Source organism: Pollachius pollachius (genome assembly GCF_949987615.1).
Source record: "Pollachius pollachius genome assembly, chromosome: 5".
NCBI lineage: Eukaryota > Metazoa > Chordata > Actinopteri > Gadiformes > Gadidae > Pollachius > Pollachius pollachius.
In genome coordinates, this window is record NC_136938.1 from 1,525,113 (window position 1) to 1,543,430 (window position 18,318).

Consider the following 18,318-nt stretch of genomic DNA (forward strand, 5'->3'; position numbering starts at 1 on the left):
AGATGGAAATGTACTGCAGAAGTGTGTCTTGGGAGAAGGGTGAGGTGAGGGTTAGTTATTTGCTGTGTTTCAGTAGAGTTTAGGGTTGGGGTGAGGGTGAGTTCTTTGTTGTGTTTCAGAAGGGTGAGGGTTAGTTCTTTGCGGTGTTTCAGGAGGGTGAGGGTTAGGGTGAGGGTTAGTTCTTTGTGGTGTTTCAGGAGGGTTAGGGTGAGGTTTAGTTCCTTGTGGTGTTTCAGTAGGGTGAGGGTGGGGGTTAGTTCTTTGCAGTGTTTCAGTAGGGTTAGGGTGAGGATGAGGGTTAGTTCTTTGCAGTGTTTCAGAAGGTTGAGGGTTAGTTATTTGCAGTGTTTCAGTAGAGACTTGGCCGTCCAGCCAAGCATCATGTCTGTCTGGTGGTACCAAGCTCCTTTCTGAACAAGCAATACATTTGAAGTAACTCATTCCCTGGTTTTATTTAGACCAAATCATACCAGCAAAAATAATATCAAAGCGTTCTTGGGCAATGAGTTAACATCTGAGGTAACCTGAGGTTACTGAGGTAACGCTGACTGAGGGAAAGCTTCAGGGTGACTGGAGGGAGCCCTGGTTACGCTGACTGAGGTAACGCTGACTGATGACTGGAGGAGCCCTGGCAACGCTGACTGAGGTAACGCTGACTGATGTCTGGTGAAGCCCTGGTAATGCTGACAGGTTACGCTGACTGAGGTTACGCTGACTGAGGTTACGCTGACTGAGGTAACGCTGACTGATGACTGGAGGAGCCCTGGTAACGCTGACTGAGATAACGCTGACTGATGTCTGGAGGAGCCCTGGTAACGCTGACTGAGGTTACGCTGACTGATGACTGGAGGAGCCCTGGTAACGCTGACTGAGATAACGCTGACTGATGTCTGGAGGAGCCCTGGTAACGCTGACTGAGGTTACGCTGACTGATGACTGGAGGAGCCCTGGCAACGCTGACTGAGGTAACGCTGACTGATGTCTGGTGAAGCCCTGGTAATGCTGACTGAGGTTACGCTGACTGAGGTTACGCTGACTGAGGTAACGCTGACTAAGGTAACGCTGACTGAGATAACGCTGACTGATGACTGGAGGGGGCCCTGGTTACGCTGACTGAGGTTACGCTGACTGAGGTAACGCTGACTGATGACTGGAGGAGCCCTGGTTTTTCATTATTTTTTTTTTTTTATTAACCTTTTATTTTTCCGGAAATATTCTCATTGAGATTCAAAGTCTCTTTTTTAAGAGAGTCCTGGCCAAGAATGCAGCATACAAACATTAAAAGTTTCACATTAAAAAACAAAATTTCACACTAAAAACAAGACACAAAACACAATAAAAAAATTAAAAAGTCACAAAGCATCAATCTCATTGGCAGTAAGTCAGTGTTCAGTAACCGGGCATGTACAGTTTGTGGTTAAATAGTCCTTGATCCTGCTTTTGTAATTGTTCATGGTGATTAGGGATTCCAGTTTAAGGTGTTCCTGTAGCTTACACAATGATGAGGGGGCAAAAGATTTAAAGGCACTTTCACCAAACGTAGTGAGGAACGTCATACATAACGCTGACTGAGGTAACGCTTCATGATGACTGGAGGGAGCCCTGGTAACGCTGACTGAGGTAACGCTGACTGATGACTGGAGGGAGCCCTGGTAACGCTGACTGAGGTAACGCTGACTGATGACTGGAGGGAGCCCTGGTAACGCTGACTGAGGTAACGCTGACTGAGGTAACGCTTCATGATGACTGGAGGGAGCCCTGGTAACGCTGACTGAGGTAACGCTGACTGATGACTGGAGGGAGCCCTGGTAACGCTGACTGAGGTAACGCTGACTGAGGTAACGCTTCATGATGACTGGAGGGAGCCCTGGTAACGCTGACTGAGGTAAAGCTTCGTGATGACTGGAGGAGCCCTGGTAACGCTGACTGAGGTAAAGCTTCACGCGCTGCTCGCCATCGACTCTAGTGGAGACCGCACACTCCAGCTTGTGCGATCCCAGCCGACTTAGCGAGGGCTAGCTGCTCAGAGTAAGCCGGCTCAGAGGCCTTTACTGAGGCCGGCTTCATAATCTGCCGGCCGGTCAGCGGTGGCACTGCGGCTTTACCCTCATTGATTAGCTGTTCTGTCACCTCCCATAGTCTCTCGCTCGCTCTCGCTGCTGCTGCAGGTGAGGGTGGTTCTCCCAGGGTTCCCCTCACCCTGTGGTTCTCAGGGTTCCCCTCACCCTGTGGTTCTCTCAGGGTTCCCCTCACCCTGTGGTTCTCAGTGTTCCCCTCACCCTGTGGTTCTCTCAGGGTTCCCCTCACCCTGTGGTTCTCCCAGGGTTCCCCTCACCCTGTGGTTCTCTCAGTGTTCCCCTCACCCTGTGGTTCTCAGGGTTCCCCTCACCCTGTGGTTCTCCCAGGGTTCCCCTCACCCTGTGGTTCTCAGGGTTCCCCTCACCCTGTGGTTCTCCCAGGGTTCCCCTCACCCTGTGGTTCTCCCAGGGTTCCCCTCACCCTGTGGTTCTCAGGGTTCCCCTCACCCTGTGGTTCTCCGGGTTCCCCTCACCCTGTGACCTGCCAGAGGGAGGGGTGGCGCGGGGGGAGAGAAGGTGCGTCTCTTGATGAATAAAGGAGTGGTGGGGATGGTGGGAGACGGTTCCTCAGCAAATGGTTCAGGGCTTGTTGACCATCTGCTTCACGCTGCGGATCTCCCTAGTCCTCCTCTCTCCCCCTCTGCTATCTCTCTCTTCTCCCTCTCTGCAAGATTAAGGTTTTGTCAACCATCGTGTCGGTTGCTGGTTTGAATTCACCAGTTTTGTGCTTCTTAGTGGTTGCCCTCTGCCGCAGCCCATGAGGGGGTTTCCCAAATAATGTTTTAGAATTTTAAACGGGATGACGCTCAGATTACTCCTAAATGTCTTAATAAGGGATAAAGGCTTCTTAAAAGCTTGCTGTGCTCCGGCTGTGCTCCCACGCGGCGCTCCTGCGCGGTGCTGCGGCGCTGTGCCGCGGCGCGGTGCTTGGGCGCTGTGCCGCGGCGCTGTGCTCCCGCGCTGTGCTGCGGCGTGGCACTCCGGCGCTGCTTGTTTGATGCTGAGATACTCTCACTAATTGAACCGCCTCGACTCGGCTGTCCTGGATAGGCTTTGAGCTTCTGCGGTTAGGCCTATCTTTGTGGTTTAGTTAATCTTTGTAGTTTGGATGTGGCTAATGGATATTGCTTAGGTGTTGTTGAGGGTTAAGTTGTGCTTATTTTCGAGAACAATTTGTTCCAGAAATTCCAGGCAAAGACACATTTAGCGATGGTTATTTGAGTCCTCCAGACTTGTGTTGCATACCTGCCCCCCCCCCCCCCCCCCACACACACACCCCCCCCTGCATTGCACCAGAGGCAGTAAGGGAAGATACTGGTGCACCTTGTCTGACAGGCTCTGCCCTCAGCAATGCTGGTGAACTCCTTCTGTCTGTGTGTCTCAGCGCCGTGGAGATCCCAGGTGAAGGGAACACAGTGGAGCAAACGCAACATCGTATTTCATAAGTCACTGATATCCCACTGCATGCGTTGTATGCGAGAGGTTTCCGTCCCTCTCCATGATTATTATATATAATCATGGAGAGATAGATAACCCCGCAGTGTCTCTTGTTTCCCAATCAGGCAGCCCCTCCCTGGTGAAACAGGTTTGGTGAGCATTAACATTGGAATGTGAGGAGGTTAGGAACGTGAAGAATGTGTCACAATCCCTGATGAGACCGCCTCACTTTCTATCAGCTACAAACGGTTACGAGCTGAGGATATTACGCTCTGCATGCATTACTACGAGGCAGAAGCATGTTCCCGATGACGATGTAACCCTTTCACCTCACACCCCACCCTAGCACCTAATGGGGGGAAACCCCCCAGCTTCATACTAGTCTTCAAGCAGCAAGCTATGTAGACCTGGGTTACCCTAACATGGGTTAACGTAACCCTAACCTGGGTTACCCTTACCCATATATAGCAATAGGCTCAAGGTAGAATTGAGCTCCCTTTTGTTGTCATGACATTGGGTTTGCGTGCCTGCGTGCGTGCGTGCGTGTGTGTGTGTGTGTGCCCGCTTTTGTGTGACAACAGTGATCTGTATAATGGGTTTTGTTTCTCCCCATAGCCGATCATTTCTGAGATGAGGATGAAAAGGGTAGCCCATGTATGGGGCTTTAATTTGTATGAGGGCCATAATTCCAGTGGAAGTAAATGCTTTAATAGCCTCTGGCTTATACACTATTTTCTATCCTTCTGATCAACAATATGCTCCCTGCAGCTCAGGAATGTTGGGGTATTAAACCTGTTTCGGTGGCTTCTCACCAACATAACTCAACAGCAATACTGTACAATGTTTCCCTCACTTAAGTCCAAACTGTCCTCTTAACTACCCAAATTCTTCTTTGTTTTACTGATTAAGACAAAACCTATCCAGAATGCAACTGTGTCCACCAAACTGTGTCTCTTCAGAAGGACTAGCTGCAGAACAGCAATAGACTGATGGATGCATGACTAAATGATTGGTTGTTTCTGTCTGAGTTTATTTAGTTGTTGTGAAATAGGAGAGCACTAGATGGAAGAGGAGACAGAAAGGTCTTGAGAGACGGACAGCGTCACACTGCATCGAACACCAAGTATTTCCATAGTCATTCGGTGCACTGAGAATGAATCTCTCTCTCTCTATCACTATGTTCCCTCCCCCCCCGGGTCCTCGGAGGTCGCTCCTCTCTTGAAGAACAAACAGACAAACATGCCTTTTATTTGATGCTAAGGAAGTGAGCTGACTCACATTCTGCCCGCACTAGATCTCCCAGTTTGCGTCACAGTGCAGACATCTTCTGTCCAACAGAAGGTTGACCGACGTGTTTGAGACCGAGGACCAGAGGGCTCCATTGAGGCCGGCCACGGGGCCCTGGGGCCATGAGGCCACTAGGCCCTGAGGCCACGAAGCCCTGAGGCGTTGAGGCCACGGGGCGTTGGGGGCACTGAGGCCACAAGGCCCTGAGGCCACGAAGCCCTGAGGCGTTGAGGCCACGGGGCGTTGGGGGCACTGAGGCCACAAGGCCCTGAGGCCACGGGCCGTTGATCCTCGGAAAGACAATGGCCGACTGATATTTCTTTCTTTTTTTCTTTCTCTCCTCCTGTGTCCCTCTTTCTCTCCTCCTGTGTTCCTCTCCTCCTCCTCCTGTGTCTCTCTCCTGCTCCTCCTGTCCAGGGAGCAGCCCATCTTCACCACCAGGGCCCATGTGTTCCAGATCGACCCGACCACCAAGAAGAACTGGGTTCCTGCCAGCAAGCAGGCGGTCACTGTTTCCTACTTCTACGACAGCACGCGAAACAGCTACCGCATCATCAGCGTGGATGGCTCCAAGGTGCGTGGGTTCACATCGACCAGGTCTCCATTCCAGACTCAAACAAGGGAGTATCGGTTGAGAAACTACCCGCTACAGAAAGCCATCTAAGGGATAAAAGTCATCTGATTCATGGAGCCAAAATATAATGCATAGAAGGATGTTTCAACACGTCTGTTAGCCGGGAACCTCTCCGTTCATTTTCCCACAGGGCGCCACCAACGGGCGTCGACACAATGAAGCTGGATGCAATAGAGTGCAACAAGGGCCGCCCCCTTTTTTTAGCGCTCTGGTTCCAGAAGTAAATTTCCCCCTTAATTTTCTCAGTTGACTTTTCATAAAGATACCCTAGGGTTAGGTTTATGGAGGGAGGTTTAGGGTTAGGGTTAGAGCTAGGCTTAAGTAGGATTATGGCTAGTTTTATGGAGGGAGGGTTAGAGCTAGTCTTAAGGATGGAGGGTTGGGTTAGAGCTAGTCTTAAGGATGGAGGGTTGGGTTAGAGCTAGTCTTAAAGAGGGAGGGTTAGGGCTAGTCTTAAGGATGGAGGATTAGGATTAGGGCTAGGGTAAAGGAGGGAGGGTTGGTGGTCCACAGGACCTCATCTGTACAGCCACGGTTGTGCTCTAAATTCACTCCCATGTTCTCCATGACTTGACGGGCCTCACCACCCCAGCAGACACTGCTGCTCGCTGCCCATCATGCTCCTTCCTCCAGCAGATAGAGGGTAGCGTGTTTCCATGGCGATTGAAGGCGATCACAGCGCGTGCTGGCGATGGGAATCTCACACTGAAGTCCACTGTTCGACATACAGCACAACTATCTATCTATCTATCTATCTATCTATCTATCTATCTATCTATCTATCTATCTATCTATCTATCTATCTATCTATCTATCTATCTATCTATCTATCTCACACACACTTTAATTATCAACGATGCTAGCCCTGATACCTGATTATGCTGTGATGCTCCTAGGAGCAGAAACAGAGTGGTAATACTTAGGCTTAGCATGTGTAAGAGCTCCAGAATGTGTAGTTGACACGTAGGCTCCACTAAATCACCCAGAGAGTAAAGTATGTATTCTTCTGTCCCCCCCCAACAACCCCTTCAGTTCTCCAGGACTTTGTTGGTGAAGTCTTCCCCTAGGAAGCTTCTATGGGCACTGTAGCCACTGACCACCCAGGCTCCTCAGGGTTAGGGTTAACAGCTAAGTGTAACCCTAACCCTCAGTCAGGCCGGCTCCTCTGCTCCTCCTAGCTCCCACTAGCTCCTCCTAGCTCCTCGTTGTGGCTCTGCTCCTCTTAGCTCCTCCTAGCTCCCTGTTGTGCCTCTGCTCCTTCTCTGCTACTTGATACACAGTCCAACTCCCGGCCACAGCAGCTGCTCCTGTCAATCGCTTCTTTCTCTAACGTTCTCTCTCTAGCTTACAGCCTCGCTCTGACTCTCTCTCTGTCTCTCTCGCGCAGACTCTCTGCCTATGTCTCTCTGTCTTTCTCACTCTGACTCTCTGCCTATGTCTCTCTGTCTCTCTCACTCTGACTCTCTGCCTATGTCTCTCTGTCTCTCTCACTCTGACTCTCTGCCTATGTCTCTCTGTCTCTCTCACTCTGACTCTCTTCCTATGTCTTTCTCACTCTGACTCTCTGCCTATGTCTCTCTGTCTCTCTCGCTCTGACTCTCTGCCTATGTCTCTCTGACTTTCTGCCTGTCTCTCGCTCTGACTCTCTGCCTATGTCTCTCTTTCTCTCTCTCCTTCACTCCCACTCTGTGGCTTGCTCCCTTACTTCTCTTAGTCATTTGCATGCCCACACAATCCCAGTGTCTGAAGTGTAATTTATGTATTTCTTTATTAATTTATTGTTTCCATGTCTTTGTATATATATTATATATGTCTTTATATAACTCTTTCCAACTATCCAACTTAATATTCATATCAGGCCTGCAGGGTGACACCGCCTTCAGCGTGTTTAAAGATTCTGTGGCCGAGTGACCCTAAACCTTACCCTAGTGACCCTAACGCTAGTGACCCTAACCCTAGTGACCCTAACCCCTGACCCTAACCCTAGTGACCCTAACCCTAGTGACCCTAATGCTAGTGACCCTAACCCTAGTGACCCTAACCCTGACCCTAACCCTAGTGACCCTAACCCTTGTGACCCTAAACCTAGTGACCCTAACCCTAGTGACCCTAACCCTTGTGACCCTAACCCTTGTGACCCTAACCCTTGTGACCCTAACCCTTGTGACCCTAACCCTAGTGACTCTAACCCTTGTGACCCCAACCCTAACCCTAGTGACCCTAACCCTAGTGACCCTAACCCTAGTGACCTTAACTCTAGTGACCATAAATTGATTTGGTCAGTGGCCACATGTAGTGAGAAACTGGCACAAGCTCTAAGCCTTTAAGCGCATGTGTGTGTGTATATGTGCTTAGGAACGACTTGGTGAAGTGTGTTTTGCAGACACCTCATTCAAAAGAATGTGGGGGCGTTCAAGAAGACTGGAGACACTTGGTCATTTCAGCACTGCTGCTTTCAAAGCCATGTTGCCGTAGGACAATAGAATCACTGTGATTAAAGTCTCTTTCTGTCACCTAATTGTAAGGGGGACTTGCACATCTTGTTGATGTTCTGCTGTTCCACAGCTGTGTGTGTGTGTGTGTGGGTGTGGGTGTGGGTGTCCAGCCATGGCCATGTCTGACTACATCAGTAAGCTTGGTTAGATCAGCTGTTATGAATCCTGTTTAGTAGCAGCTAATAGATGCATGTAATCTGATGCTAGGGCAGATGGCTTCTACATGCCACGACCCTGTGGATCTACAACAGCTGACTCACTACATTAGCAGATATTGATGAAGTCATTTGAACTCTTAGGTTACTGGGTTAGCAATGGCAGGTATGTGTTGATGGGTTTGGGTGTGTACGTCCCTAAAAATTTATCCGGTTGGTAAGATCGGGTAGCTCTTTGTTAGGATCTGTTTATACTGTGATCATGGGTGCTTGAATGGACATCATTTATATCACTATATATACAGATAGATAAATATCATTGGGAAAAGTAAAGGTGGCTGCTAAATTGATAATGAATACATCTAGTGGTTCCAGAGTCTGCACAAATAGTTTTTGTTGAAGTCAATAATTAATAGTAGGCTACAGACTCTACTATGATAGCTAGATGTGCACAGAGAAGTCCAGCCCCCCTTGGGTTATAGTAATCCAATCTGTCAGTGGAGGGATGTTAATATGCAACTAGTGGTGTTGTTTTGGTAGGAGCATTGGGCCCTCATACGCTAAGGGCTTGGTTGAAGCTTTGGACTGGGTAGGGCTGGTCTTTGAACCAAGGAAGAATGTGTCTGTTCCACCTTGGCACCACATTCTCATGCTATCCATAATTAGCAAGTGAGGATCAAGGTAGCAAGTTTTTTACCAGATCAAAACCAAAGCCTGGATGGAGGGTTCATGTCGACAAAACACCAAACCATGATATTGTTATGCTAAGTAAAAAGCAAACCATGAAAGGAAGTTTCATGTTATCTAAATATCAAACCGTGTTATCCTGATTCTTCAAAACATTGACATCAGTGCCCTGTACTACGAACCTCGCTGAACATACCCGACAGAGACGCAACACGCGATCAGAGTTAAATGGTACTACGAAGCTCACTTAGGATTCGATTAGTCGAGCCAGGTTTTCCGCTTTAGGTTTATTGAGTGTTCACGTGAAAGGGGCGTTTGTCGTGTCATTTTACTCACCTTTACAAATTGGATAGATCAAGCAGTCTATATAAAAGCGTATAACTGAAAGCTTCTGCATATTGTCTATAAAATAAATATGCCAAATGCAGAATTGTTAGCAACGTCCAATCTGCCTTATTCTATAATTTAGGGAATTCACTTCAAATACACCCTATGTAAGAAATGTATTGCATATGTTTTCAACCGCTAAGAGGTAGCGGCGGTGGCGTAGTGGATTAGTATATGACCCAACGCCAGTGACCGAGGTTCAAATCTCGCCGGTCTATCATCATGCCTTTTACCCCCATATATGTGGTGCCAGCACGTCCTTGAAAATATGGGTTCAAGTTCGAAATAAGCACAAAAATATAATTCCATACCTTTAGTGAATAAGTATTCCATATGCATGAGAATTGGGACTTTTTAAGCTTCACACTTGGGAGTCGAACCCCCCGCGCAGAAATTTAAGACTGACGTGCTACCTCCACTCTACAACCCTCTCACGGAGACACAATGCGCAACAGGAAGCATTGTCTACATAAGGTCCAACAAGGACGATCAAATAGCGAATACCCTCTGATGAGAACCTGTATCTCTCATAAAGAATATTCTCAGGCAATGCCAAGGAATCGGCCCGAAATAGCCTGTCTGAGAGACCCCTGTACGATACGGGCTCCGAGGTCCATGGGAACACCCAGTAATGGTGACGCCATTGTCAAAGGAGGGGCTAGGAAGCTGCGCACGCCGATCTTACCCGATAGACTTAGCTGAAAACCTGTTCCCGACCAGGTTTGGTTGAGAGCATAAGTTACCATGGTGATACAGCGACGCTAAAAGAGATCGACTTTTGTGTCCCAGGCTTTGAGTTCAACATACCTCGCTAACCCACTAATCGAGGTCCGTAGTACATGCCACAGGTTGTAGGCCAAGTAAACTGCAAACCAAAAGGTACAGAGGTAGAGGTGTATGGGTAGAGATAGACATAGAGATAGATAGGTAGGTACAGGTAGAGAACAGCCAGGTAGAGGTACAGATGTAGAGTTGTAGAAGTAGAGATAGCGAGAGGTAGAGAACAGCCAGTTAGAGATAAAGGGAGGTAGAGGTAGAGAACAGATAGAAAGGTGGAGGTCAGTTGAGGTAGAGATCAGCCGGGGAGAGGGGTAACTCAGACTTGGTGTCTTCCTCTCAAATCTGATCGGTGAGACTAGGCGAGGGCAGACCTGAAGCCCCAGGAGTGCCACTTATTTCCAGAAATGGGAGGTTTTTCTGATCTATTTGGAGAGACGTCACATGCAGTGGTGGATTAAGTTGGTCATTGGCCCCTAGGCTACTATTTGTGTGAAGCCCCCTTACTGATCACACAGAAAAAATGAGCGCCATGTATAAAAGCGTTGAGACCAAAACAGCACTGCTACAGAAACAAGTGTGAATTTGCCATAGTTGCTGCGACCACATATTTCTGTGGATCAACCAACTGACCGACCGAGTGAGCTAAAAAGGCATTCAGTGCAACTACATTTCTTTCGCTCTGAAGTCACATTCGTTTTCAGAAATGTTGCCGCTATACTGTTGCTGTGGGGTATTATTTGACAACAAAATTGACTTTATGAACTCGGCCACATGTCATTACCCACACATCTACCCTATCAGCTGCTTACATTTTTAATGTTTATTCTTGTGGGACAATGGGGGTCAAGTTTTTTGTTTTTTTTAAAGGAGAAAGGATTTTAAGGAGAATTTGAAATAGTCTTGCCAATCCAGGGCCCCTTTTACACCTGGGACCCAAGGCTGCAGCCTAGGCTAGCCTGTGCGTTAATCCGCGTCTGGTCACATGCACACCAATCGATTACCGTATCAATAACTTTTGATATCAGCAGGTACTTCTTCATCAATATTAAATAGCGGGTATGGAGGTTGGCATCCAGCTCCGACAGAAAGGTTGAAGGTTTGGGATTGATTTGGATAATTATATTTAACCCTAACCCTAAAGGTGGATTCACACCTCCCGATCTGGATGAAATTCGTCCGCCGTACCAAACATTGTCTCCGGTACTACCCTCATACCTCCGTCCGGTTTCAGCATTGTTATGGATGTTAAGCAGTACATCCTCTAGACGACAGTGACTGTCATTTCAAAAATTACCGGCATTGAAAATCGCAAACATGGCATCTGTGAGGGAGATGATTTTGCTTTGTGTCATCTGAAATCGGCCAAAAAAGGTGCAAAAAGTGTAGGCCTATGCGGCGGTGGCATGTGATACCGCTCACCAACAAAAAGATTCTCTCAAAATTTTGATTGATTTTGATTTGATTGATTTTTAAATGACCAGTTAGGCCTACTAGGCCTGCTCATTGCCAAATCAGGTGAACAATAAAATAAAAAGGCCAGGTATATAGTATAATATAAGTATAAAACGTTAAATACAATATGTATGTATATATATATGTGTATATATATATATATATGTATGTATGTATGTATGTATGTATGTATGTATGTATGTATGTATGTATGTATGTATGTATGTATGTATGTGTGTATATATATATATATATATATATATCAGATATTGTGCTACTCTCTCTCTATTTTCGCAAATGGTTGAACTTCTGAATCTCTACTGCAAATTTCCGTTGGTATTGCTCCGTTTCTCCTGGAGCACTCCGAAATAGCTCAGAGCTGACGGACCCACTGACGGACGAAACGACCTCCGGGACCAGACGAAAGGGTCCCTATCCGTATTAACCGTAGGGTGTGAATGGGCCTTAACACTAAACCCATTCTTAGGCTTTCTCCACGGTCTCGGACATTTAGCTTTAACACGTTTACTCTAAAATGTTTAGTAATATTTAACTCCTTATATTGTGTCTCAGAACCCAGTTGTGAGTCATCCAGTCAATGCAGATGGGGAGCAACTCCCAGACCACATCAGCCTCTAACTTAAATCCTGTCTGCTGATAAAAATGACCTTTTCATAAATTGTACAGAGTGTCAGAGTGTCGCAAATTCATCATTCCTCTCGTTCTTCTCCTTTACAGGTGATCATCAACAGCACCATCACCCCCAACATGACCTTCACCAAGACCTCCCAGAAGTTTGGCCAGTGGGCCGACAGCCGGGCCAACACAGTTTTCGGCCTGGGCTTCGGCTCAGAGCAGCAGCTTGCGAAGGTTGGTACACAGTCGTTACTACACGGAGGAGGAGAACGTTAAAAGATCAGAAGATCTGACCCAGATCCTTGGAAGAGCTCAGGGTTCATTTCAGCTCTTCAATATAATATATTATAATTCTTATTGCAAACACAAGTGGTCGATTTGGATTGGATTCTGTTCCATTGCTCCTGTTGTGTTCCTTTAGTTTGCTGAGAAGTTCCAGGAGGTGAAGGATGCGGCAAAACTGGCCAGAGACAAATCTCAGGAGAAAATGGAGACATCAAGCAACCACTCCCAGGTAGCCCTCAGTCTGATCACCCTCATCTTCTGAAATCACCCTGATCTCATGACATCACCCTCCTCTCCTGACTTCACCCTGATCTCATGACATCACCCTGACCTCGTGACATCACCCTGACCTCATGGCATCACCCTGACCTCATGACATCACCCTGACCTCATGACATCACCTTGATCTCATGACATCACCCTGACCTCATGGCATCACCCTGACCTCATGGCATCACCCTGACCTCATGACATCACCCTGATCTCATGACATCACCCTGATCTCATGACATCACCCTGACCTCATGACATCACCCTGACCTCATGGCATCACCCTGATCTCATGACATCACCCTGATCTCATGACATCACCCTGACCTCATGACATAACCCTGACCTCATGACATCACCCAGCTATGGACCAGCATACCATCACAGCCTTCCCTCTAATGCAGATAAGAACACAAAGCTAAAGGAATTTAGCAATTATATAGCATACCCTCTTTAACATGTATTTTGAACTATTATTAAAAAAATGACAATGAAAAAAACACATGGCTCTGGTAAGGTTATTTAAGGCCATTGTGTAACTACTATATTGTTACTACTATAGTGTTACTGTTAGTGTTACTAATATAGTGCTACAGTGTCACTATAGTGTTACTAGTATAGTGTTACTGTAACAGTGTAACTATAGTGTTACTTCTATAGTGTTACTGTAACAGTGTTACTACTATAGTGCTACAGTGTTTCTACTATAGTGTTAGTTACATTGTTACTGTTAGAGTGTTACTACTATAGTGTAACTTACTACTACAGTGTTACTGCTATAGTGCTACAGTGTTACTACTACAGTGTTGCTGTTACAGTGTTATGGTTACAGTGTTACTACTATGGTGTTATTACTATAATGTTAGTGTTACTGTTACAGTGTTACTACTATAGTGCTACAGTGTTACTATTATAGTGCTACAGTGTTACTACTATAGTGTGACTGTTACAGTGTTACTACTATGGTGTTATTACTATAATGTTAGTGTTACTGTTACAGTGTTACTACTATAGTGCTACAGTGTTACTATTATAGTGCTACAGTGTTACTACTACAGTGTGACTGTTACAGTGTTACTACTATAGTTGTTATCAATGTTAATATTGGACAGAGAGGTGAACGGTTAAGACAGAGGCCCACATTTTCGTCTGTTCCTTCGCCCGTCAGGAGTCGGGGCGTGTGACCCCCTCCACCCCCCAGGCCTCCAGCATCAACGGGACCGATGACGAGAAGATCTCCCATGTGGGCCCCGAGGCTGCCTTGCTCATGAGCGAGAACGACCGCCTCAAGACCGCCGTGGAACAGAGGTAGGGGGTTAGGGGTCACAGGGTCAGGGGGTCAGGGGGTCACAGGGTCAGGGGGTCACAGGGTCAGGGGGTCACAGGGTTAGGGGTCACAGGGTCAGGGGGTCACAGGGTCAGGGGGTCACAGGGTTAGGGGGTCACAGGTTCATGGGGTCACAGAGTTAGGGGGTCACACAGAGTTAGGGGAGCCCCCAGGTTGAGACAAGCCCCCCCGCCTTGTCTCAAGCCCCCCCTCTCCTCATCACCACAGCAACACCAACGCCAAGAAGTGGGAGACGGAGCTCCAGACGCTGCAGGAGAGCAACGCGCGGCTGGAGGACGCGCTGACCGAGTCCTCGGCCAACGTGGAGAGCTGGAAGAAGCAGCTGAGCGTCTGCAAGGAGGAGAGCGACGCTCTGCGGGACAAGGTGGGGCTATGCACTCCTCCCCGACTCTGCAGCCCTATCCCTAACCCGACTGTGCAGCTCTTTGGTGGACTTACCGCCCCTTGGCGGTTAGTCCACCAAAGAGCTACTGACGTAGCGTTAGTCTCTTCTGAACACACATTTGGTCCGTGAACCTTTTCCCTTTGCTTTGGTGGTGGTGCTGGTGAGGGTGGTGATGGTGGATGTGAGGGTGGTGATGGCGAAGGTGGAGGTGGTGAGGGTGAGGGATTTGCTGGTGGAGGTGAGGGTGAGGGTGGTGATGGTTGAGGTGAGGGTGAGTGTGGTGATTGTGGGGGTGAGGCTGGTGATGGCGAAGGGGAGAGTGGTGGTGGAGGTGGTTATGGGGGCGGTGGCGATGCTGGAGGAGGAGGCTTGGTCGTTGTCTCTGACTGGAAACAGCAGAGGACCACGTCAGTGTACGCCTTGAAAGGCTTCCTACTTCATCCGGATGTTTCTTCCTAAATTGGGGAGTGGCTCTATGCTGGTTTGAATGTAAAATAAATATATATATAAAATATGATTTGGTAGTAAATGTTTTTTGTTCAGTGATACTGTGCTCTATTGTATGGAGGCGGAGGCATGATTTCAAATGTCTGATGTTTCACAACTTTAGAGCAGAAGGGCTTCTGATTGGCCACTCTACTAGTTTGTTAATGAATATAAGTTTTATGGTCGATTTACTTTTTCTACTGAAAATTGTTTCTGTGGTAACGAGGGACACAGAATGGTTTGTTTTGTTTTTTTAAGAGAGTTATTGCTGTTGGGTGAAGTGGCTGTATCGGTATTCTATAAAATATGAATAAATATTCCCCCTCAAGATTCACAATATCCTAAAAAGACTCAGATTAGTCTATAATGCATAAACACTGATTCAATGCATGACTAAAATGATAACCTCTACCTTCTGATCTGTCTCTCAGTAAAACTTGTGAACCATGTTCTCCTGTGTTGACTTCAGATCAGTGAGCTGGAAGCCCAGTGCAAGGAGGTCAGCCTGGAGCAGGAGAGGAACGCTCAGCTGACCGCCAAGGTGCAGGAACTGGAGGCGGAGCTACAAGACAAGGAACAGGTGAGTGGAAATGTACGCCCTCATGGAGGCCCCTCAGGGTTAGAGGATGAGTGTTCTCTGTAGCCTAAAGGGTTGGGGGGTGAGTGTTCTCTGTAGCCTAAAGGGTTGGGGGGTGAGTGTTCTCTGTAGCCTAAAGGGTTAGGGGGTGAGTGTGCTCTGTAGCCTAAAGGGTTAGGGGATGAGTGTGCTCTGTAGCCTAAAGGGTTAGGGGGTGAGTGTGCTCTGTAGCCTAAAGGGTTAGGGGGTGAGTGTGCTCTGTAGCCTAAAGGGTTAGGGGGTGAGTGTGCTCTGTAGCCTAAAGGGTTAGGGGATGAGTGTGCTCTGTAGCCCCTAGGGTTGGGGGTTGAGTGTGCTCTGTAGCCTAAAGGGTTAGGGGGTGAGTGTGCTCTGTAGCCTAAAGGGTTAGGGGATGAGTGTGCTCTGTAGCCCCTAGGGTTGGGGGTTGAGTGTGCTCTGTAGCCTAAAGGGTTAGGGGGTGAGTGTGCTCTGTAGCCTAAAGGGTTGGGGGGTGAGTGTGCTCTGTAGCCCCTAGGGTTAGGGGGTGAGTGATCTTTACAGGCCTCGTGTTAAACTGCCCTATGGTAGGTCAACGGTTGAGATTTACCCCAGCTGGATATTGGGAATTAACGGGAGGGGGGCAAGATGATCATTCTTCATGCGTCATTATGAATCATTATTAGTCAAACGAAACAGAATAATTGTCAAAATGATTTTGACGGATTTGGAAGGAATTGATAAACCAGTAAAACGTGAAGCTAACTAAAAGTGGAACTATTCGAGGTTGGCTGGACATTATTACTTTATGACCAACTGACCGAGCCGTAGCTTCAAGACCTGGATGATAAAGTAGGACGTGCTTGTTAAGATTAATTTGTTGGATGAGAGACTGCAAAGCTCTGCTACAATAAGGTGAGCATGAAGTAATAATGGCTCCCGGGTGCAGCCTAAAGCAATCATCACTTCAACTCACATTGTTCCTGAGGAGGATCTGAAAATCTCCAGTATTCTTTAATGGGATTATATTTGTATCCATAGCCCTTCATAAGGAACTCCGATAAATGTCTTCCTCAAGATGCCGACAGATAAGAATGCAGATGTAAGCCTCTGAACTGGCAGAAGCTCTGAGCTAGAGACTCCCTGCTCCTCACTACACCAGCACCGTTCTGTTTAGTGTGTGTTCAGCTTCTAAGGAGGTGGTTCTGGGGTATTGTGGAGGTGAAGGGGGGAGCTAACCGTCTGAATGTTGTCTTCTCCTAGGAGCTGCAGAACCTGAGGAAGCAGGCGGAGATCATACCTCAGCTCATGGCCGAGTGTGAGAGCATCACCGATAAGCTACGGGTGAGTACCTCATCGGCTCAGGAGTGTGGATCTTCAGAAGGAGGCATGCACAGCAGGGACCTTCTCCTCCCCTGAGAAGGGAGAGCTGGCAGGACCATTGTTCTTCATGGAGACAACAAGTTGACACTTTTCACCAACATGTTGGAGGAAGCATCTTAACCCTCTGGGTTCCTCAGACAGGAACATAGAGCAGATTGGGGTGAGCAGGGCGGCTCTCCTGAAGAGATAGATCTCACTGCTTCACTGCTCCTGCTCTTGAGTAAAGGCCAGAGTCTTCTGAAGGCTCTAGACGACGCATGGAGAGCGGAGCCTCCGGCCCCCGGCTCACACTCAGAGTGTGTTAGGGAGACGTGAGCACGGAGTATGTAGTAGTACAGGAGGGTACAGACATACACAGGATGGGACACTGCACAATGGGAGCCAGGGAGCCGATGAATGAAGGCTTTTAAATGGAGAAGGAGAAGAAAAGAGGAGGGCTGGTGCCATTATGGTCTGGGCCCGAGGGCTGGTAACATTAAGGCCCTGTCAGACATAGTGCAGAATTACTGATGTTTGGATTGTTTAGGGTTAGTTGGCCTGGTAGTCAAAGGCTTTAAATGTTTGGATACAGACTTTCGAGTTAAAAGTCAAGGACCTAAACAAGTTTATGCAAGCCGTTCCTTGGAGTGCAAATCTTTTTATTTTAAACACATTAGTAATCTATAAAGTTTTATAATCGTACCTAGCCTTTATTTCTCCTGGAAGGAGACCTGATCTCTCCTGTGTTCCTTCTCAAGGGTTCCCCGGCCCTCTGGTGTTTGGATTAGTGGTAGTCCCTGTTCCTATAGAGGGCTCGGGGCGGGGGTTAGTATAGTTAGCACAGTTTGTATAGTAAGTATAGTGTGGCCTGCAAAGCGCCTTTGTGACTGTAGCTGGGACTAAGGACTAAACAAATGACATCCTAACCCTAACCTTAGTGGTTAGTCTACCCTAACCCTAACCAGAGTCCTCCTAGTGGTTAGTCAACCCTTACCCTGGTCCTCCTAGTGGTTGCTCTACCCTAACCCTAACCTTAGTGGTTAGTCTACCCTAACCCTAACCAGAGTCCTCCTAGTGGTTAGTCAACCCTTACCCTGGTCCTCCTAGTGGTTGCTCTACCCTAACCCTAACCCGAGGCCTCCTAGTGGTTATTAGTGATCGACCGATATATCGGCCGATTTCTTTTTCTTTTCTTTTTTGGCATGATTTACAGACAGTTCAATAAGTGTTTTTTTTTTTTAAATTGAGACATTGTAACATTTGTTATCATCATTGTGTCATTTTTATGATGTAAATTGAGGAAGGCTTAGCCTGGAAATCCAGACCCACATCTAGAAAGCTGTAGGGTCTGGCAACGAGTAATGAAAATGGCCCAACTCGAGGGGCGGCACCAAGCACGCATTGGAAAATATCAGAAGAATACAAGGGGTGACGTATCCAGACCAGTGGAGCTAACCAATCGATAAGACTCTTGCCGTATCCGGTCAAAAGCAACGCTTTTGGCTCGCCTATATTGATACATCGATGTGATTGATTAATATTCTGGGCCAGGGGAGGCCCAGAATATACGCGAGTATATT

The 18,318-nt window shown here is 47.6% G+C and overlaps 1 protein-coding gene across 2 annotated transcripts in view; it reads left to right on the plus strand.

Moving 5' to 3' along the window:
- homer2 (homer scaffold protein 2) overlaps positions 1-18,318 on the plus strand; it is a 28,361-nt gene that overhangs the window by 1,263 nt on the left and 8,780 nt on the right. For both annotated transcript variants that reach the window (XM_079736536.1, XM_079736537.1), the window contains exons 2-8: positions 5,220-5,376; positions 12,131-12,262; positions 12,450-12,542; positions 13,752-13,891; positions 14,139-14,295; positions 15,272-15,382; positions 16,640-16,720. In XM_079736536.1, coding sequence (XP_079592662.1) covers positions 5,220-5,376; positions 12,131-12,262; positions 12,450-12,542; positions 13,752-13,891; positions 14,139-14,295; positions 15,272-15,382; positions 16,640-16,720 — 871 coding nt within the window. The remainder of the gene's footprint in view (positions 1-5,219; positions 5,377-12,130; positions 12,263-12,449; positions 12,543-13,751; positions 13,892-14,138; positions 14,296-15,271; positions 15,383-16,639; positions 16,721-18,318) is intronic.